At 39.3% G+C, this 18,387-nt stretch overlaps 1 protein-coding gene across 1 annotated transcript in view; it reads left to right on the forward strand.

The window, feature by feature from the left end:
* Positions 1–16,965, forward strand: part of adcy3a (adenylate cyclase 3a) — a 41,598-nt gene extending 24,633 nt beyond the window's left edge. Inside the window, exons 11-20 of the mRNA XM_082150264.1 lie at positions 591–678; positions 1,874–1,990; positions 4,575–4,843; positions 5,796–5,877; positions 7,130–7,288; positions 9,162–9,308; positions 9,411–9,527; positions 9,623–9,749; positions 11,428–11,552; positions 14,252–16,965. Of these exons, the coding sequence (XP_082006390.1) occupies positions 591–678; positions 1,874–1,990; positions 4,575–4,843; positions 5,796–5,877; positions 7,130–7,288; positions 9,162–9,308; positions 9,411–9,527; positions 9,623–9,749; positions 11,428–11,552; positions 14,252–14,434 (1,414 nt within the window). The 3' untranslated portion in view covers positions 14,435–16,965. The remainder of the gene's footprint in view (positions 1–590; positions 679–1,873; positions 1,991–4,574; positions 4,844–5,795; positions 5,878–7,129; positions 7,289–9,161; positions 9,309–9,410; positions 9,528–9,622; positions 9,750–11,427; positions 11,553–14,251) is intronic.
* Positions 16,966–18,387: the final 1,422 nt, after the last annotated feature.

The raw sequence follows: 18,387 nt of genomic DNA on the forward strand, positions 1-18,387 counted from the left end.
TCACCCAAAAATGAAAATTCTGTCATCATTTACTCACCCTCAAGTTGTTTCAAACCTGAATGAATTTCTTTTTTCTGCTGAACACAAAAGAAGATATTTTGAAAAATGTCTGTAACCAAACAGTTGATGGACCCCAATGACTTCCATAGTATTTTTTTTTCCTACTATGGAAGTCATTGGGGTCCATCAACTGTCTTTTCACGATCGGATAGCTATCCGATCTGAGAAAACGCATGAAGTGGCCAGGTGTAAACAGCCCCTTAGTAACAGGTAGTAAGTACTGTACACAAAAAAAAAAAGAAAAAAAGAAGTGAGCCGTACCATGCAGTGGAAAAGCACCATAAGTGTGTTAAGAAACATATTCATGAAAGTGTGCTCATTTAAGTACACTTAAGTGTCCTACTTTTCAGATTTAAAGTACAGAATAAGTGCACATTTAATACAGATTAAGCACACTTTTCCACAAGGGTTTGAAATTCGTCCAGTGTGATGCCACTGTGTTTTTTTCATTGCTGTATTACTGTGTGTTCTGTAATGTTCTTATGTCTTTCTTTCATTTTCCCCCGTCTATCTATTTTTGCTCTGTACAGGTTGGTCGCAAACTACGTGACTCTGGCCGTGGGAGAAGTCTTGCTGCTTGTTCTTACTATCTGTTCGCTGGCAGCCATTTTCCCAAGGGTGAGTTACTGCTCTAACACCTCCATTAACCAATCACACACAGCTGTCACTCAAACATTAGTCACGAGTTGGTTGCAACTTCCGTTTTATGTCAACAATCTCAAATGCTTCTCATTACTAACATTTTGGACCTGATTAACATGTGTTCATTACTTCAATGAGCGCATGACCTCAGATAAAGCAAACTCTGAATGCTAAATGTTCTATATATCCTAATTTTGTTAACATTTTGTTGCATTTGTTAACAACATGTATTCATTACATCAATGAGATGTGTTAAAGTTAAACGGAAAAAAAGATGTGTCGACACTCTCCGGCATTTCCATCAGCTATATCGGTAAACGTTTTGAAGCGCTAAACCTTTTTTCACCCAAAAATCTTTGGATAGAAATCGGCTATTGATGTACTAGTGTATTTTACCACATAACGTGAAGTTGCAGCGGGAGCAGTTTTACTTTTTAGGCGCAGTTACATGAAATCCTTTTTTCTTTTCTTTTATGCCACCCCAATGAAATCACCAGGTCTTATCTGGACACTCCTGAAAAAAAAGTTCTGTCTTTTGTGTCAAGGTTCCTTCTTTGAAATGAGATTTTCCTGAAAATTGCGTGATTATGCTTTCCATTAGGCTCCGGGGTCATGATCCACGTTCTGCTGAACAAGTTTTCCGCATCTAATGCTAATCTTTGTCGACTTCTTATGTAATATTAATGTGACAGGTTACATGAGTGAAATGCTGTTGCTGAGGCTCATCCTCTTCCAGTTATTGTTCCAGCATGCACCAGTATATTTGATTCATCCTCATTAGTTAGGTCAACATATAGTTACCAGTATTGATTCCCTCGCAGCCACACATACACACACACAGGTTCAGCGAGCGCAGAGATAATGTGATTTTGAAAGGAGAGGCGGTCACACACGCATCCACTAGGCAACAAGGACATATAAATGTATTGATTTTAAAAATCATGTTGTTGTGGATTAAATCAATTGTTTCCACAAACACTGTTCATCCAGCCACCCCAGGGCTGAAGTAAACGCACACACACTGTGATTAGATCACAGGCCTTTCAATTGACTTTACTGGTCACTTACTGTTATAACAGGTCATGTGCGTACAAGGTTAAAACCATTTCCTATGACTGGATGTTAGTGTGTGGATTTCTGAGTGTAAGTTGCTTTTTCGTCTTGCTTTCAGGTTTTTCCAAAGAGATTGGTGTCGTTCTCCACTTGGATTGATCACACGCGCTGGGCTCGTAACACTTGGGCCATGGCAGCCATTTTCATAGTCACAATGGCCGACATAGTGGATATGGTAAGAAACAAGTGAATGAATTAAAGAAATATCTATCTATCTATCTATCTATCTATCTATCTATCTATCTATCTATCTATCTATCTATCTATCTATCTATCTATCTATCTATCTATCTGTCTGTCTGTCTGTCTGTCTGTCTGTCTGTCTGTCTGTCTGTGAATTTTGTATCCATCCATCTATCCATCCATCCATGAACTATGTTTCCATCCATCCATGAATTGTTTCCATATATATATAAAGTGCTTGACACATTAACACCCGCCAACCTGTCAAACGTGTGTGTATTTCAGCAGTGGCGTGTGTAACGCAGTCATGGTTGAATTTTATACATAATATATAATTTTTTTTATTGTAGTCTCTTAAAATGGCATCTGAAATAAAAAACTAAGTGCAATGTAGTGTTGTCACAAATATAGATTTTTCAATACATATCATGCTTCCGATACTCATTTCCCACAGAATAGATACACGATACCAGCTGCTTTCTCGCTCTCTCATCTCTCCGACAGCGAGTTACACATAAACTCGCCTCCCCTCACTCATTTATTTTGCTTCAGATGAATATTGTTGGTGTTACAGGCTTGGATTTCGGCGTGGGATTGTGTGTATTGTGCAAAATGTTACGGATTCCTGCAGATGTTGTGCTCACACCCAAAGTGTGCGCACATAAAGCCGCCTCTCAGGACAACATTTTCGCTTCTTATTGCGCTTAAACAGTCAATTACACACAAAATAATGTCAAAATGCTGGTCTTGGCGAGTATTCACGTGAACATAGTCAGTTATGTTTTAAGTGAACGTAAACGGTTGAGAAAGAAAACGCATGTGTAACAGTATAATGGATCTGTGCGTCAGGTCTTAAAGGGATAGTTCACTAAAAAATTGTGATCAGTAAGAAATTAACCCTTTTATTCAGCAAGGATGCATTAAATTAGGGCTATTCAACTAGCTTCATTCGAGGGCCGGATTATCAAATCGAAAAGTTTGTTAACATAACAGTTTCAATAAATAAGCTAAAGTAAACCTAAAAAAAGTATTGTATTTACTTGGAAATGTGGTACCCAACAGAATGCAGATATAGAAGACCATAATAAATAAAAACTTGATAATTTACAGCTGTGTACAACTTTTTTCCTTGGAACAAATTAATTAATTATACAAACTCATAGCTATTGGTAAGAAATAATAATAATTTTATTTATAATTGTTATGCTTAAATGAAAATATTCTGACAGTGAGACTTGATAACCACAGGCTGCTCACTCCCACTGTATAAAAAATGCCTAAACACAAGTTAAAAACTATTCGCACCTTCACAAAGAAACTGACATCATTTCATAACAAAAATGTATTATATATTCCTCTATCCATCTAATAAATCTAATGCAATATACATCACTATAACATAGTATTCAATATAAATATTGCACATTTCTGCCCAACCCATGTTAAATTACTACATTACATTCATGTAAATGTTTGTAAGGATGATTAGGGGATTTAAAGTCTTCTAACTTCGTTCATGACACAGTGTTTCTCCTGCTTTCCTCATCAGTCGTGTTGGGAATGTTGAGGCTGTTTCATCCGATTTAATACTAGTTAAACCATCGAGTGATTTGTGGTTTGTAACAGAGAGGTGTCTGAACGCTTCCCACTGGTTGTCGCAACGCTGTTTAATAATAGTGTCCGGGACTGGGAGTAAATGCAACTCCGTGTTGAAACAACTAGTGAAACAACTGAAAACAGCGATATTTGTTGTTACTGACCGAGAAACCGCTCCAGATGATTCAGTGACGGAGCGGTCCGAACGAATCCGAATAGTTTCAGACCGATATGCAAGCGCGTTTAGAAAGAATCGAACCAGAAGAATGATTAATTCACGAATGATTGGTATCGCTGGTTCAGTCGACAAAAATACGGGACACACATAATAACTGCTGAAATATTCACACGTAAAACGTTTCTCAGGTCGATCGGAGCGCGTATCACACTAACTCAGCCGCACTGCCAGGAAAAGAGGAGGAGGGTGGTGCCGTCGGGCCGGATGGAGATGATTGGCGGGCCGCCAGTTTAATAGCCCTGGATTAAATTGATCAAAAGTGACAGTCAAGACATTTATAATGTTACAGAAGATTTCAGTTTCAAATAAATGCTGCTTTTGAACTTTCTATTAATCAAAGAATCCTGAAGTAAAGCATCACAGTTTCCTCAAAAATATGAGGCATCACAACTGTTTTCAACACTAACAATAATACAAATATCAGCTTTGCTATCACAGGAACAAAATACATTTTAAAACAGTAAATTAGAAAACAGTTGTAATAATATTGACAATATTACTGTTTTACTGTATTTTTGATCAAATAAATGCAGCCTTGGTGAGCAGAAGAGACTTTTTTCACAAACATTAAAAAATCTTACGGACCCCAGATTTTTAAACAGTAGTGAAACACCAACATTTTATTACACCAATGAGTTGAAACAAATAGACACATCATTTTTAAACATCTAAATCCCACACATCCCCTCTAGCTGATGTTATTGACCACTGTGCCTCTGTCTGATTCTGCTGTGTTCTGTAGTTAAGCTGTCGGGCTCCTCCGCCCTCCACCAATGAGGCGACTGCAGTCCCTTCAGTCTCAGCGCCCGCCAGGAACTGTTCGGAGAATCCTAAATACTACAGCTACGTCGCAGTCCTGGCTCTCATGGCCACCACCATGCTGGTGCAGGTCAGCCACATGGTCAAACTCACGCTCATGCTGCTGATCACTGTAGCGACAGGTGTCGTCAACATCTACAGCTGGACGGACATCTTCGACCTCTACGATCTGGACCGGTTTAAGGAATACAGGTGTGTCAAGCGCGAATCTCAGTCAAATCACTGTAGAAGTTGGGTTTATTCAAGGCAAGCATCACTGTTACTATTGCATTAGGACTTGAACTGACCACTAACTGTCAGTATTTCACCTATTGGATGATAAAATGAACAAACATAGATTGATTGATTGATTGAAGTGTCCTTGTTACATGTAGTTACTATAGTAAAACTATCAATTTTGCATAATTGCATGCTACTTAACCTAAACCAACCCCTATTCCTAACCCTATAGTAAGTACATGTAGGTTATTATTATTACTCAGTACTTAAATGTATAATTACACTGTAACAAAGACACCTTAAAATAAAGTGTAACCGTTTACTCTCTACCGTATAAAGTGGGCCAGCCATCCTAAAATATCAGAGAGAAATGGCTGTTACTTTCAAGCCACTTTTAACCCACTAAAGCCTACTTTATCATATTTGATACACACATTTCTAAGGCCTCAAAATGATCAACATGATCAAACTTTGCTGAAAAAGCTGTTGCACTGAATCGGCTACATGCCTTTTGTCGTCTGATTGGTAGGTCATATATTTTTTTAGTCAGTATAATTGTAAAAACGTCCTCCTACAGTCTCTTTTTGCTGTGAAATCTTAACTGATTTTTATCAAGCAAACAATGTTGTTCATAATATTTCAAGATAAACACTTATTGGACTGAAGCACCTTAGGTTTACTTGAGTATCTTGATTAAGATTTATCAAATATGATCCATCAGGCTTTTGAGGAAGGTTTATTTGTTCATCTCTCATTCATCATTGTATTTAATTGATTTACATGATTTAAAACTACAGAGCTTTGATCATAAAACTAAGCATTTAAATATCATCTTACTTGGATATATTACTCCACTTAAAATAAACCTGGCTGTTATTTTATGTCAGGCTTTACAGGGTTAAGTTATTTCTTTTTTTTTATACAGAGTTTATCTTGTGCCCTCCAAATACACCATGAGTGTGATGATCTTCATCATGATGGTCAGCTTCTACTACTTCTCCCGACATGTAAGATTTAACTTTCTCTCTCTTTCTGAATGATTTCTTAAAGGCATAGTTCACTTAAAAATAAATTCTCCAAAATTACGTTAAATCACCTTAATAATATCATTACGCCCATACGACTCGTGTTGTATTCCAAGTTTTCTGAAGTTGTACGATCGCTTGATTTGAGAAAAAGACCAAACGTTTAGTTGTAATTCACTGAAAATCGTGAATAACAAAGCTCTCAAATCAAACATTGCACATGGCATATGGTTAAAAGACATGTATGTAGAAGGTATGTCACATAATCTGCTTTCTGGAATACCCCCCAGATTTGGAACAACATGAGAGTGAGTAAATGATGACAGAATTTCAATTTTTGGGTGAATTATCTCTTAAAGGGCTTGGGATAAAGAGCGAGTCATATGAATTACTTTTGCTGTACTTTTATGCCATTTATATTTTCATTTTCGAGCTTGGCATGCCAGTTCCCATTTACTGGCATTATTATATTAGTCAACAATACACTTTTTGTGTTCCACAGAAGAAGAAAAAAAGTCAAATGGATTTGGAATGACATGAAGATGGGCAAATAATAACAGAATTTAGTTTTTGTGTTAAATATTCGTTTAAAGTCTCACCAAGGCTGCGTTTATTTGATCAAAATACAGTAAAAACAGTAATATTGTTATACAGTAATATTTTTTTAAATGTAAAATAGCTGTTTCCTATGGAAGCTTGTTTCCGCCACAGAATAAACTATTAAAAAGGTAACTGCGACATTTTATCTGACATTTCTGGCTTCTTTTTTTTTCACAATTGTGAGTTTACATCTCACAATTCTGACTTCATACCACGCAATTCTGACTTTATAACTTGCAATTCTGAGAAATAAAGTCAGAATTGTGAGATGTAAACTTGCAATTGTGAGACAAAAAGTCGCAATAATCTTTTAAAATGTTTTATTCTGTGGTGGAAACAAGCTTCTGTAGTTTGCTATGTGAATATATTGTAAACTAATTTATTTCTGTGATCAAAGCTGAATTTTCAGCATCATTATTCCAGTCTTCAGTGTCACATGATCCTTCAGAAATCATTCTAATATGCTGATTTGCAGCTCAAGAAACATTTCTGATTATTATTAATGTTGAAAACAGCTGTGCTGCTTCATATTTTTGTAGAAACCGTGATAGATTTTTTTAGGATTCTTTGATGAAGTTGAATAAGCTGTCACTTCCTGACATCTGAACGGTGTATGTTCTCACCCGTGGCTCAGGTGGAGAAGCTCGCACGCACACTGTTCCTGTGGAAGATTGAAGTGCATGAGCAGAAGGAGAAGGTGTACGAGATGAGGCGCTGGAACGAGGCTCTGGTCACTAATATGCTTCCGGAGCATGTGGCCCGGCATTTCCTGGGCTCCAAGAAGAGGGATGAGGTGAGAATCCTGCGCTCGGTCTCGCGGCTTGTTCACACCTGGTCACGATCGGATAGCTATCGGATTTAAGTGTTCCATGTACTCTTGGCCACATAAAGGTGTCTCTGCGATACGAAAATAAACTGATAGGAGAGAAAGCAGCAAAAGCGGCACTGCCGGCACATTTAGTCTCACTACTTTTAATGAAAATGAGTGTGTGTTGAGCTTAAAACTTTTCTTCAGTGAGCCAGTACAACAGGATCTCTCACATTTAGTTTTCTACCATTTTGGGAGGAGTAAAATTTACATATGTGGCTTCAGCTATCAAAGGCCCTGTGTAATCATGCTTCCCTGGCGTCCTGGAACAAATCCTTCCCTCGCGGGTCAAAATGACCCGAAGGCCTAAAATTATACTTCTTTTTTTTGTTTCTTTTTTTTTTTAAATCTTATTTTATTTCATTTTGATAATATTTTTAATGCTTTTTTTTAACCTTTAAATTACTAGATTTAATCAATAAATAATCAATAAATAGTAATTTTATATTTTAAGCACATTCCTCACATTCTTTCAACTTTAATTCAAAATAACTCACAATTTCATGCATAAATCTTTTATTTCAGCTCAAAATATCTTACATTGGGTGTCTTTGCCGACCTCTTGTGAAAATTTTGTTTTATATAACATGATATTTCATGACTCAAGCCACTAGATGGCCTTATAGCTCTATTTGGAGCAAATGAGCTGTTCCGCTGGGTCCTAAAGTCCGTTTTTTCAGGATGCATTCAGAGACAAATGTACACATTATATAGTTGTGTTTTGGTAAAGTTTTAGCATTTTTAGTTAGAATTTTGAGCATTTTTAGGTTTTTCTATGTGTACTGAAGCATTCCTCGCATTCCATTCATTCCTATGAGGGTCAAATTGACCCGCGAGGGAAGGTTTTGTTACTTTTTTAAATTTCAACCACAAAACGTAAAAAAATGTTTGTTTGTTTGTTTTTTGTATTCTTAGTTCAAGTGCGAAAAAAGTCTTTGGGTCTTGGACCCCTCCGATAAACAACATTTTTTTAAATAAAAAAATATATATATTCTGGGTCAAAATAACCCGAGGGAAGGATGAGGGTTAAGATCGGATCACAAGGAGACGAGGCAGACACATCCTCTTTACACCTGGTGTTTCAATCTGTCTCTTCTGTCCACTTTTAACCACTTCTGTCCACTTTTAACCACTTCTGTTATGATTTCTTCGAGGGGAGGATCTATGGTCGGGTAAATGTATATGTTTTTTCAGATCTTTCAATCTAATGGACGATATAAGTTTGCGCAATTTCATATGAAAGTGGAAATTTCAGCTTTCGTTTCTGCTCTGACAGCCTCAAGAATAGTCGAACACTGCGAGTGAGTGTTAGATATCAGGAATGGTGAGAGAACATTGTGCCTGTTACGTTTTTCGTCTTAAAACCAAACTTGGGTCTTCAGTCGACAAAGTTTAAATCCTGTCTGTTTGAACGCATTCAACCACATGAGCATCTACACTACGAATGCAATCCAGTCGAATGCGTTTTCGACTACCTCTGGAAGTGGCCGAAAGTGGACAAACTCAAAACGTTTTAGACCCCATTTATACCTTTATTTAGCGTCGTCCACTTATGATCTGATCGACCAAAATGCTTCTTAATACCAGGTGTAAACAGGGCCTCTGATGTATTTACACTTGTTTAGTTTCATCTGTAATGCATCTCAGACCAACTCCTGAAGTGGTTTGAGAGATCGGATTTAAATCCAATCTCGAAAACATTTCAGAGAACGCATGAAGTGACCAGGCCCTCAGTTTCCATGTTTTACATACACAAATGCAGCCTAACTCAAGTAACTTCTCTGGTTTGGTTTCTCAGGAGCTCTACAGCCAATCCTATGATGAGATTGGAGTCATGTTCGCGTCTATCCCAAACTTCTCTGATTTCTATACGGAGGAAAGCATCAACAACGGCGGGATTGAGTGTCTGAGGTTCCTCAATGAAATCATTTCTGACTTTGATAGTGTAAGTTTTTTTTGTTTTGTTTTTTATTTCAACCAATTGTTTCCAATTATAATTAGAAATAGAGATTTTATACCATTACTTGTTTGCTTTTTTGCTCTTTAGCTTTTGGATGAGCCTCAGTTTCGCTTTATAACCAAGATCAAGACTATTGGCAGCACCTACATGGCAGCATCAGGAGTCACTCCAGACAATAACACCAACGGTTATGCTTGCATGAAGGTAAAGGAGGTGCAGATGGGATCTCTCTAGAAGCAATATATCCATCTAGTGCTGATAACAATGGTAAAGAGGATTTTTTGTGTCCTTCCCAACAGAAAGAAGAAGTTTCAGACAGGGAACGGTGGCAGCACTTGGCAGATCTTGCTGATTTTGCTCTGGCCATGAAAGTCACGTTGATGAACATCAACTACCAGTCCTTCAATAACTTCATGCTTCGCATCGGTTAGTGGGCTGACATCCATCTACAGTAGTAGCTAAAGTGGCCTAGGAAAATGTAATATAAAAATTTTTTTTTTTAAAAATCATGATTTTTAAAGGAACACTCCACCGTTTTTTGAAATAGGGCTTATTCACCTTCTTTCCTACATTTAGATAGGTGGGCAAATGCATTTTTGTCTCAGTGCATGCATTGTTTTAGTTTGACAGGGTTGGCGCTAGCTTAGCTTAGCATAATGAATGGAATCCTTTGTTGCCAGCTAGCATGTCCTGAGTAAAAGTGATATAAAAAAAAAAAAAACCTACCTAATTACTTCTTGTGGCCTGCGTATTCACAACGAGTACAAATAGCGATGCAGATTAACACTAGGCGATTTCCTATGCAGATTTTGACTTGGGACTATATTAGGGGGAAGCACAGGCGAAGCACTGCTACTTGGGCGCAGAGATATCACGCCCAAGTAGCAGTGCTTCGCCTGTGCTTCCCCCTAATATAGTCCTTAATATATAAGTCAATATCTGCCTAGGAAATCGCCTAGTGTTAATCTGCATCGCTATTTGTACTTGTTGTGAATACGCAGGCCACAAGAAGTAATTAGGTAGGGTTTTTTTATTTTTTTATATCACTTTTATTCAGGACATGCTAGCTGGCAACAAAGGATTCCATTCATTATGCTAAGCTAAGCTCACGCCGACCCTGTCAAACTAAAACAATGCATGCACTGAGACAAAAATGCATTTGCCCACCTATCTAAATGTGGGAAAGAAGGTGAATAAGCCCTATTTCAAAAAACAGTGGAGTGTTCCTTTAAGCATATTGGGCCCTATTTTACCGATCTAAGCACATGGTCTAAAGCACAGAGCGCAAGTTCACTTAGGGCTTGCCCGAATCCACTTTGCTAGTTTAACACGAGAAAAAAGTTTGGCGCGCCAAGCGCATGGTCTTAAAGAGTTGTCCCTATTCTCATAATGAGTAATGGGTGTGTTTTGGGATTTATGTGCGTTAAACCAACCAGAGTCTCATCTCCCATTCCCTTCAAATGCCATTTGCGCTCGCGCCATGGCAGATTCACTTTTTGATTCAACGGAATTTGATAGTGGAAAGACCGAACGCGTCTCCAGAGCGCAAACGGAACTGCTCATGCGCGAGGTAAAAGTGCGCAAGCAGACCATCTACGGGACAAGCCGGATTCCACCATATCTTTATATACACAATAATAAACTTTTACATCGTGCCAACAATACACCAGAACACATCTCGTTTTCAGACCAGCATGCCCATGGGGGAACAAATGCATTTGCTATTTAAACAACGTGGCGCAGGACGTGAAAATGATAACTGCGTCAGGCTGAAACTAGCAAAAAACACTTGCATCGCGCTTGGTTCTGCATTGCGCCGGGTGTGTGATAGGGCCCATTGTGTTGTTGTGCCTTGTTTTGCCTTTCCTCATCTTGTAGTTTGCCCTTTTTTTTGATAAATACCTTAACCAAGTTTAGTGTTTTGTTCTTCCCTCATATTTACAATATTTAAAAATTATAAAGTATTTTCCTCATATTTTGTTTGTAGGGACATTAAAAACAAATATCCCTTCTAAACGTCACTTTTGACCAGTATTGTATATGCAAATGACAACGATTATGCTGAATGTTTTGCTGTGGGCATTATGAAATCTTTTCTTCACAGGGTTGAATAAAGGGGGCGTTTTAGCTGGTGTTATTGGTGCCCGTAAACCTCATTTTGACATCTGGGGAAACACTGTGAATGTCGCCAGTCGCATGGAGTCCACAGGGGTGATGGGAAACATCCAGGTGATGGGTTTCACATTGTATTAATGATCTGGACACACACTTCCTAAATTTTGTTCAACTATTCTGCATCAGGGACTCAAAGTAGCAATGCAACAGACTGCATTTGTCATATGTAATCCGATCATTAAAAAATGCTGTTTAAAGTGTTAGTTCACTCAAAAATTTATAGTTTACTCACCCTCAAGTCGTTCCAAACCCGTAAGAATTTCGTTCATCTTTAAAACAAGAGTGAAGATCAAGATATTTGTAATGAATTCTGAGAGATTTCAGTCCCTCCATTGACAGTCTACGCAACTATCACTGTTATGCTTAAAAAAGTTCATAAAGAGATCGTAAAACTAATCCATATGAATCGAGCGGTTTAGTCCCAATTTTCTGAAGAGACTCGATCGCTTTATATGATGAACAGATTTAATTTAGGCTTTTACATAAACATTAATCAACGCAGCACGTTTGAGCTTCAGCAAGAACCAATGAGGTTCATTCTCGTGTTACACAGCACGTTTGAGCTTCTTCAAGAACCAATGAGGTTCATTCTCGTGTTTCGCAGCACGTTTGAGCTTCTGCAACAACCAATGAGGTTCATTCTCGTGTTTCGCAGCACGTTTGAGCTTCTTCAAGAACCAATGAGGTTCATTCTCGTGTTACGCAGCACGTTTGAGCTTTAGCAAGAACCAATGAGGTTCATTCTCGTGTTACGCAGCACGTTTGAGCTTCAGCAAGAACCAATGAGGTTCATTCTCGTGTTACACAGCACGTTTGAGCTTCTTCAAGAACCAATGAGGTTCATTCTCGTGTTACGCAGCACGTTTGAGCTTCAGCAAGAACCAATGAGGTTCATTCTCGTGTTACACAGCACGTTTGAGCTTCTTCAAGAACCAATGAGGTTCATTCTCGTGTTACGCAGCACGTTTGAGCTTCAGCAAGAACCAATGAGGTTCATTCTCGTGTTACGCAGCACGTTTGAGCTTCAGCAAGAACCAGTGAGGTTCAATCTCGTGTTACGCAGCACGTTTGAGCTTCAGCAAGAACCAATGAGGTTCAATCTCGTGTTACGCAGCACGTTTGAGCTTCTTCAAGAACCAATGAGGTTCATTCTCGTGTTACGCAGCACGTTTGAGCTTTAGCAAGAACCAATGAGGTTCATTCTCGTGTTACGCAGCACGTTTGAGCTTTAGCAAGAACCAATGAGGTTCATTCTCGTGTTACACAGCACGTTTGAGCTTTAGCAAGAACCAATGAGGTTCATTCTTGTGTTACGCAGCACGTTTGAGCTTCTGCAAGAACCAATGAGGTTCATTCTCGTGTTACACAGCACGTTTGAGCTTCCGCAAGTACCAATGAGGTTCATTCTCGTGTTACACAGCACGTTTGAGCTTCAGCAAGAACCAATGAGGTTCATTCTCGTGTTACACAGCACGTTTGAGCTTCTTCAAGAACCAATGAGGTTCATTCTCGTGTTACGCAGCACGTTTGAGCTTCAGCAAGAACCAATGAGGTTCATTCTCGTGTTACGCAGCACGTTTGAGCTTTAGCAAGAACCAATGAGGTTCATTCTCGTGTTACGCAGCATGTTTGAGCTTTAGCAAGAACCAATGAGGTTCATTCTCGTGTTACGCAGCACGTTTGAGCTTTAGCAAGAACCAATGAGGTTCATTCTCGTGTTACGCAGCACGTTTGAGCTTTAGCAAGAACCAATGAGGTTCATTCTCGTGTTACGCAGCACGTTTGAGCTTTAGCAAGAACCAATGAGGTTCATTCTCGTGTTACGCAGCACGTTTGAGCTTCTGCAAGAACCAATGAGGTTCATTCTCATGTTACGCAGCACGTTTGAGCTTCTGCAACAACCAATGAGGTTCATTCTCGTGTTACACAGCACGTTTGAGCTTCTTCAAGAACCACTGAGGTTCATTCTCGTGTTACACAGCACGTTTGAGCTTCTTCAAGAACCACTGAGGTTCATTCTCGTGTTACGCCGCACGTTTGAGCTTCAGCAAGAACCACTGAGGTTCATTCTCGTGTTACGCAGCACATTTGAGCTTCTGCAAGAACCAATGAGGTTCATTATCGTGTTACGCAGCATGTTTGAGCTTCTGCAAGAGCCAATGAGGTTTGTTCTCGCCCATCAATCAAGAACGGTTTAACTTCTGTTAATGTTGGCTGTTCAATGTTTATATGTCAGTAAAAGCCTAAATTAAATCTCATTATGAACTTTTTGAAGCATCAAAGTGGAAGTTGCGTAGACTGTCAGTGGAGGGACAGAAATCTCTCAGATTTCATTCAAAATATCTTAATTTGTGCTTCAAAGACGAATGAAAGTCTTATGAGTTTGGAACAACATGAGGGTGAGTAAATGAGGACAGAACCCTTTTAATGAACAGAAATGTAGTGTAGTTGCTGATGCTAAAAACAAAAAACAAAAAACAAGAAAAACAAAACAAGCTCTGTTGTCTTGTAGTCGATTTGTTAGCAATGGCCATTTTTCAAGACATGTAAAAACTTTAATAATCACAAGAGGGTTTTACTAATGTATTTTATGTTGTAGTGTAAAAAATGACATTATCTATCAAAAACCTTGACTTCATTATGATAGAACCGGATGTTGGAATAGAAATGCAAACTTATTTCCGAGTTGTAAAACTCATTACTGTGAGTTACTAACCCTAACTTTAACCCTTAACACACTCTGCTCCCCCCAGGTGGTGGAGGACTGCTACTGCATCCTGAAGGACTACGGCTTCCGCTTTGTGAGGAGGGGACCGATATTTGTCAAGGGGAAAGGAGAGCTGCTCACCTATTTCTTAAAGGGACGTGAAAAACAAGGCTCTTTCATTAATGGCTCTTTTGTCACCCTGCCGCACCAAGTGGTGGACAGCTCTTGACCAACACGCACACACACACACACACACTGTCGTACTCTTCAAACTTGCTCGCGCAAACCTCACGTCATACCTCTTCTGCCGAGTACATGTGCTCCAGTAATTAGTACTTTCAAATGTGTTTTCTCTATTTATTAGCCTGAGGAAAGAAATTTTGGCGGGAAATGAGACAGACTGTCTGTTTATATAAGAGAAATACTATAAAATATAAGTTTTGAAAGTGTGCACAGCCACGAATGAATGAAACAAAAGTTGAATGATTTTAATAGGCTGCTGAAGTGATAAACAGTTTGAGAGGAGGTTGTTTTTAAACTCATACCGCACAGAATACAAGGAACTCTACTGTATATTACACAATGCGCTGCTCAAAGAAACCTATTTTTGTTGTTCTTTCATTTGAAATCCTTTTATTATTTAATCCTTTATTATTTAAAGATTACCCTGACGTGTCCAGATATATCTGAATGTTGTTTGCAATTGAAAAGCTTCTCTGAATGCCTGCGTAGGAAAGCATACTGACTGCCTTTGCATCGTGTGTGTGTGTGTGTGTGTGTGTGTGTGTGTGTGTGTGTGTGTGTGTGTGTGTGTGTGTGTGTGTAGACATGCATTTCTATTGTCTTTAGTCACCTTTATTTGTTGACTTTATAGTGGATAAACATGGGGTTCTAAAGTCTGAGGCCACATCAAATCATGGGTTTTATTCAGTTTAACCTTGGAATTGAGTTCTAGGATTTTAAAAACTTTTAAAAATAATTCTATAATACATAGCTTGTTAACATTCAGTGTCCTGGTAGCAGGAGACTTGGCACTCTTTTTTTATTGCCTTTTCCCCCTATCAGATATTTTAGCAGTCATCATGAATTAGGTATCATTCGAAAGTTTTAACACTCAAAATTCGTCCTGTGAAACCATCTTGAAATTGGACATTGCATTACCATGAAAACGGTACTTTAATGTCACCATGAAATTAAAATTGACAACAATTTTTTTTTTTACGGAATGTTGCAGTGCTATTATAAATGATTTATTTGTGCACATCATTATTTATTTTTTCAATTCATATGCCCTCGTTAGCCTCCCCTCCGCATGAAATGAGGTATGTTCTCTTCATGACGTCTGTCTCGGAGAGTGAGACAAAACATCCTCCACAACTCACTGCAAACTGACATTCAGATCTGCCTCCATTTAGTTAGCAACTTCCTATGATCCAATCAATTCCCAAAGACAAAATCTGGATCAAAACCCAGATCCGGGCCACATGTGGATTGAACGCGTACCAGATCTGGACCGACACTATGTTGATTTTTTGATATTTTAGAGTCCAAGTTGTTTTGACAAATATATATTTATATTTATAGTTATGCCAAAAAAAATTATTTACTTCAGTACATTTGCTTTTTACAGAAAATTTTAACTTTTTTACACTTTCATTTTTGAAGCTTTTTTCACACAAAAAAGACAAATCTTTGGTTTGTATTCCAAAGCTTTCATGAATTTTTTATGGCACACTTCATGTGCACTTTCGGCCTTGTGAACTTACAATGACCGCTGCATAAGCGTGAAGTCCACGAGACCTTTGGGTGTCCTATTGGTCATGTTAGGTTTCAGAAGAGTGCTGATCTTTGCTGCTGATATTTGCCCCCTTAATGCGCATTTTTGCCAGAATTCTACCCAACAATCAAAGCGGCATTACCTCCGAAAAGTGTGGACTCGTAGGAAGACCGCGAGTACCCTTTTATATCCTTAAAAAGGGTATGACAACACTAACTACAAGTATATTTAAAATTGTAAAAACACTGTATTAAGTTCTACAAATAAAAACAAGCACTTTCACTGGTGGTCTCAGACTTTTGGACCCCACTTTTGGGTTGTGCTAGTAAAGTGTTCCTCACGTGCCAAATACAAACCACTATGTGCGTCAGATTGTGGTACTCTGAGGATGCAGGGGTGTAGGAGTATCACTGTGAACGGGTTTGTTGCACTACATTCATGGCAGTATTGCAGGGATGAATGTTTCTTAATTCAGAATATATTCCCCATGGTGTATGGTCTTTCCTCAAAGATTAGATGAATGTGCAATAGTTTTATTCTTTTACGCCATTCTGCTCTCCAGTACATTTTTAAAAAGACCCCTCCTCTCCCAGCAAGTCATATTTTTATATTAAGATGTAAAAGTTGTAGTTAAAGAGGATTGTACAAAGAGACGATGGAACGGTGTGTCTTAAAAACCGGCCAAACAGTTCATTTATTACCAGTGTCAGGGATGTTCTGTGTCGGTAAGCAGAAATCACATCTGATTTTGACTTTGATATGTTAAAATGGTTTATGAAGGCATGACATTGTGGCCGATCTCTGTGGTTTGATACCAGACTAAAATTTGATATTTTTGAATTATCCTTCGATATGGAATAAAATGGCACTTTGAATGATCTGTTAAATGATGCTGTGTGAGATTTATTATTTGAACCTTTTATGTGTTTAATTGAAATGTTACAAAGAACCTTCTTTGGAATAAAAAAGAAACATTAACTCTTCCTACAACTATGATTTTCAATTTTACAAATACTTTTCATATTCAACATAATGGTTCACCAAATACCAGAGCTACTCCAATAAAGTTCTGCTGTTTCAAGGAAATCTGATTTTCTGATGAATGTTTCACAACGTTTGTTTCAACGAATGTTTCATTCAGCTCGCCATCCCCACTGATCGTCGTATGCAGCCCTGCTTGGACGACCTACAGGGTCAGCTGTCACACTTCCTGTCTCGCCAACCAGAGTATACCAGCACTCCAGAACCAGTCCCCATGCAAGTGGATAACACTCCTCACAATCATTGAGTGGCAGAGGAGGCTGACCCAGGGTCTTTGCTTGTACTGCAGCGCTGGTGGACATATCATTACAGCATGTCCCATCCATCCACTGTGACCTATGGTGAGTGTCATCCATTCTTCCTCAGTCAACATGAAACCCCTCACAACTGAAGTTATCCTTACTGCCTCATGCCTCTCCCAGTACTTGCCCTCCTTGACTCCGGGTCAGCTGGAAACTTCATCTCCAATTCCCTCTGCCGCCAGCTCAATCTCCAGAAAAGGCCCACCGAAACCTATTATCAGGTTCACTCGATAATCGGTAAACCTCTCAATAAGAACGTACGTTTCTCTGTGGGACCTCTCCAACTGTAAGTGGGACAGCTGCATACTGAATCCATCTCTCTACTGGTTCTGGAGAATTTGACCACTGGTATCATCCTAGCGTGCCCGTGGTTAGTGCAACACGATCCCGTTCTCTCCTGGGTAACGGGAGAAATCCTGAAGTGGGGCGATAGCTGTTTTCCAGGATGCTTTCCACATCTTCCTCAACCGGTGATTTCCCTTCCGATCAACTCCACTTCCATCGAGAGCCCTGTAGAACAGCAGTCTCGACATTCCATCCTGCTACGCCCCCTTCAGTGACGTCTTCTGCCCCAAACGGGCTTCATCGTTTCCACATCAGAAATGGGACTGCGCCATCAACCTCCTTCCGGATGAGCCAGTGCCCCACGGTAAAATCTATCCTGTCGCTTCCTGAACAGAAGGCCATGGAGGAGTACGTGGAAGTGGCCCTCCAGCAAGGTTACATCCGCCCTTCCACCTCCCCTGCTGCTTCGAGTTTTCTTCGTGCCAAAGAAGGACGGAGGCTTGTGGCCCTGCATTGATTACTGAGGCCTTTACAATATACTGTAAGTCAAGTTCTGATACCCACTTCCTCTCATCCCAGCAGCCCTGGAACAACTTCGTGGAGCAGCGGTGTTCACTAAGTTGGACCTCCGCAGCGCGTATAACCTCGTCCGGATACGTGAGGGGGGCCTGCCAGCCATACGGGCTGGTAAATGCCCCCTCCGTATTCCAGGACTTTATGCACGAGGTGCTCCGTGAATTCCTCCATCGTACTGTGATCGTTTACATCAATGACATT

Source organism: Leuciscus leuciscus (assembly GCF_965113295.1).
Source record: "Leuciscus leuciscus genome assembly, chromosome: 20".
NCBI lineage: Eukaryota > Metazoa > Chordata > Actinopteri > Cypriniformes > Leuciscidae > Leuciscus > Leuciscus leuciscus.